The sequence below is a fragment of the Limulus polyphemus genome, unplaced genomic scaffold, assembly GCF_000517525.1.
Source record: "Limulus polyphemus unplaced genomic scaffold, Limulus_polyphemus-2.1.2 Scaffold1, whole genome shotgun sequence".
In the NCBI taxonomy this organism is placed as follows: domain Eukaryota; kingdom Metazoa; phylum Arthropoda; class Merostomata; order Xiphosura; family Limulidae; genus Limulus; species Limulus polyphemus.
This window is the reverse complement of record NW_013665611.1, coordinates 3,156,474-3,159,602: the sequence shown is the minus strand read 5'-3', so window position 1 is coordinate 3,159,602 and position 3,129 is coordinate 3,156,474. Positions and strand designations below refer to the sequence as shown.

At 32.4% G+C, this 3,129-nt stretch overlaps 1 protein-coding gene across 1 annotated transcript in view; it reads right to left on the bottom strand.

Moving 5' to 3' along the window:
* Window positions 1-542: 542 nt before the first annotated feature.
* LOC106460726 overlaps window positions 543-3,129 on the bottom strand; it is a 145,943-nt gene continuing 143,356 nt past the window's right edge. The window contains exons 33-34 of the mRNA XM_022386515.1: window positions 2,213-2,334; window positions 543-924 (exon numbers count right to left, since the gene is read on the bottom strand). Of these exons, the coding sequence (XP_022242223.1) occupies window positions 817-924; window positions 2,213-2,334 (230 nt within the window). The 3' untranslated portion in view covers window positions 543-816. The remainder of the gene's footprint in view (window positions 925-2,212; window positions 2,335-3,129) is intronic.

Here is a 3,129-nt window from a genome sequence, read left to right as displayed (position 1 = left end):
TAAATTCAGTCGATGTTGTGTGCTAATTCAACCACAGATGTTAGTTCCTACAGTAAGATTCAGTCATTAAAGCTATCTATAGTTGTATTGTGTCTTATATTACCTTCCATATGGTGGCTACTTTATGAAACACTGAGCAGAGATATTTCCAAATACATGTGACCCAATTTCATGATTGTTCAGCTACTGATTAACAAGCATTGTGATAGAAGTTTTAAGTTTTCAACTGCATTTACTTTCTAACTTGAAATACTTAACACTTGTTAGTGAAGCCTTGTTTTTGTCTCATTATGTACAACGTTTTTTCTGCTGATTGTGTGGCCATCTTTTTCTTATTTTATCTTCACACCAAATGTTGTCTTTTACATTCCACTTGCAACAAGTCACTGCACTTGTTCTTCCACAGATTAGTTCTACAAATCTCCTGCTATTGAAAAGATTAAGGAGCTGGATGCTTGGTTTAGAAATGGAATACCACAAAATAATAAAATAATTGTGAAATTTATAGGATGCTTGTGAAACTTTATTAAACACATATTTATCACAACATACATGAATCTAACAATCTGAAATTGTTTCGGTTCAAAAAAACAAATCATGAAAAGTAGTCCTAATCAAAATTGACTTTCCACAGCCAATGCAATAAAACCATTTGGAAAACAACATAATAACAAGAGCTACAAGATAAGAACCAAAAATATTGTTAATAGTAATACAGCCTTGACTGTCTGTACCTTTTCTGATACTAATTATTGCTAACATCGACATATTTGGTTATCAGGCTGTCATTACAAGTTCAAAAAACAATTAAATTTGTCAATTAATTCGGGAAAGATTTAAAGCATTTGTGCTTGTATTTGAAGAATGGGGCTTTTTTTGAAGAAAATGATTCCAAAGCTCTCTTGCTGACTTTTCTTGAAAAACCTACAAATATTATAAGACAGAATAAAATGTTCTAGTCACTTAATAATTAAACTAATGCTCAGTAATTATAATTTAAAATAAACTGGTGTGAAGCAACAATTAGATTTTGATATAATTATTCTATTTTATAAATAAGTAAAAGAACAGCTACATACACCATATTACCAAAAATACTAAGACAACATAGTTTGGAGGTTGTTCTGTATTAATTGCTAGGTTTCAATGTTTAAGGAACTACACAATTTTTATTGGTAATCACAGTCTGTACTCTACTAACACTTTCCAATAACTTTCTGTGTATAAATTGTGGAATACAACTAAATTTTTCTTACAAAGAGGCTCCAAGTATAGTGAGATATCAGGGTCTGTACTTTTTATTCTTCACACAGCATTTCAAAACATCTCATATCAGCTCATTTATGTGCATGTCATTTCTCAACATATTTCAAAATTTGCTATACCTAATAACTATTCCTATTTTCTGAAACCCCATTAACTCTTTTCCCATGTAGCATCCTAAATTAAAACTGTCTTTGTGTGGGAACTACTGAAACTTGCCAGAAATTCAGTGGGAAGCCGGAGGGGGTCATTAATAGATATAGTATGCTGCCCAAGCCTACCAAAAGTCTAGGGATATTTTCTAGAGGCCCATGAGAGTGGCATTAAATTTGTATGGTATGCATCTAATCAGCACAGAAAATTTAGGCAAACATTATCTATATTTTCAATCACTTATGAGTGTGTGTAGCATCATTCCAAAACTATGTGTGTGTGAACACATTCTTCCCCAGGGTCCATGTTGGTTTTCAGTGATCCTAGTGCTGCTCCAAGACTTTTGGTCTATAATAAGTAGCTGTGTACAGTGCAGTGTTGTATGTTTGTGTATATATATATTTCATATATGTATGAAAAGTTTTTTTCTAGTTTGAGGGGCTGTGCACAAATTACAATCCAAACTAGTTTAAGATATGAACCTTATCAGAGAAAGATTCTATGATGTTATCATAGCTTTAACAATACAGTTTGGTACACACATACATACATATGACACAATAAGACACATAAAACTGTAGTTTTTAAAAGATATTTTTCACAGAATTAAATTTTTCTTTGTTACACACCTTTAATTTATGGTATCTTATCTTAATTCCACAACGATGACACATAGATTATGACATTTACAAAAAATATTAAACAAAAATAATTTAAACAAATTTAAAAAGGAAACAATTGCAATTTAGAATATTTGCTATGTGCATATAAAAACCAAAGATCTTTAATCACTTACATGAAAGAAAAAGATGAAAAAGCCTTGGATAGTTGTGGTCAAGGTGAAAAGGTACTGGAATACTAAAAGTGTTTCAGATGTTTTATACATAACAGACAGAAGGCCAAACATCCACGTGGCACCTGAAAGGCAAAATGTTCATAGTAAATTCTCTGTCTATTTTACTTGAAAAAGTAATGTCTAAGACTTATAACATAACATAATAGTTTGGGACAACATGGGATCTATTGATCCATCTCAGCTGTTCCATCCTCTAAACTAAATCAAAATAATTAAAAAAAGATTAAACACAGCCCTTTTCATTCATATACTTATCAAGCTTTTTCTTAAATTTACTGCCTCTACAACATCTGAAGGCAACCCATTCCAAAGGCCAACCACCCTGTTAGAAAAATAAAACTGTCTTTGCTAAAGATGACTCCTACCTTGCTAAAATTTATATTTGTGTCCCCTAGTCCTACCATTGTTAGATATAAAAAAAGATGATACATCAACACTATCAATTCCCTTTACAATCTTAAACACCTCAATCAGATCCCCCCTAACTCTTCTTTTTTCAAGAGAAAAGAATGTGAGAGATTTCAGCCTCTCCTTGTATGACAACCCCTCCATCCCAGGCACCATTCTAATAACCCTTCTCTGAACCCTTTCCAACAACTCAATGTCTTTCCTAAGGTAAGGAACACAAGACTGAACACAGTATTCCAAATGTGGCCTAACCATTGACCTATACAATGAAATTATAACCTCTTTAGACTTGTATTCACTATTTCTGTAGATATAACCTAAAATCCTATTTGCCCTACCACTAGCAACAGCACACTGCTTGGATGGCGTAAGCGACTGATCGACTATTACACCAAGATCCCTTTCCTTCATAACACTATTAAAGTTATTCCATCCAAATTATACTTATA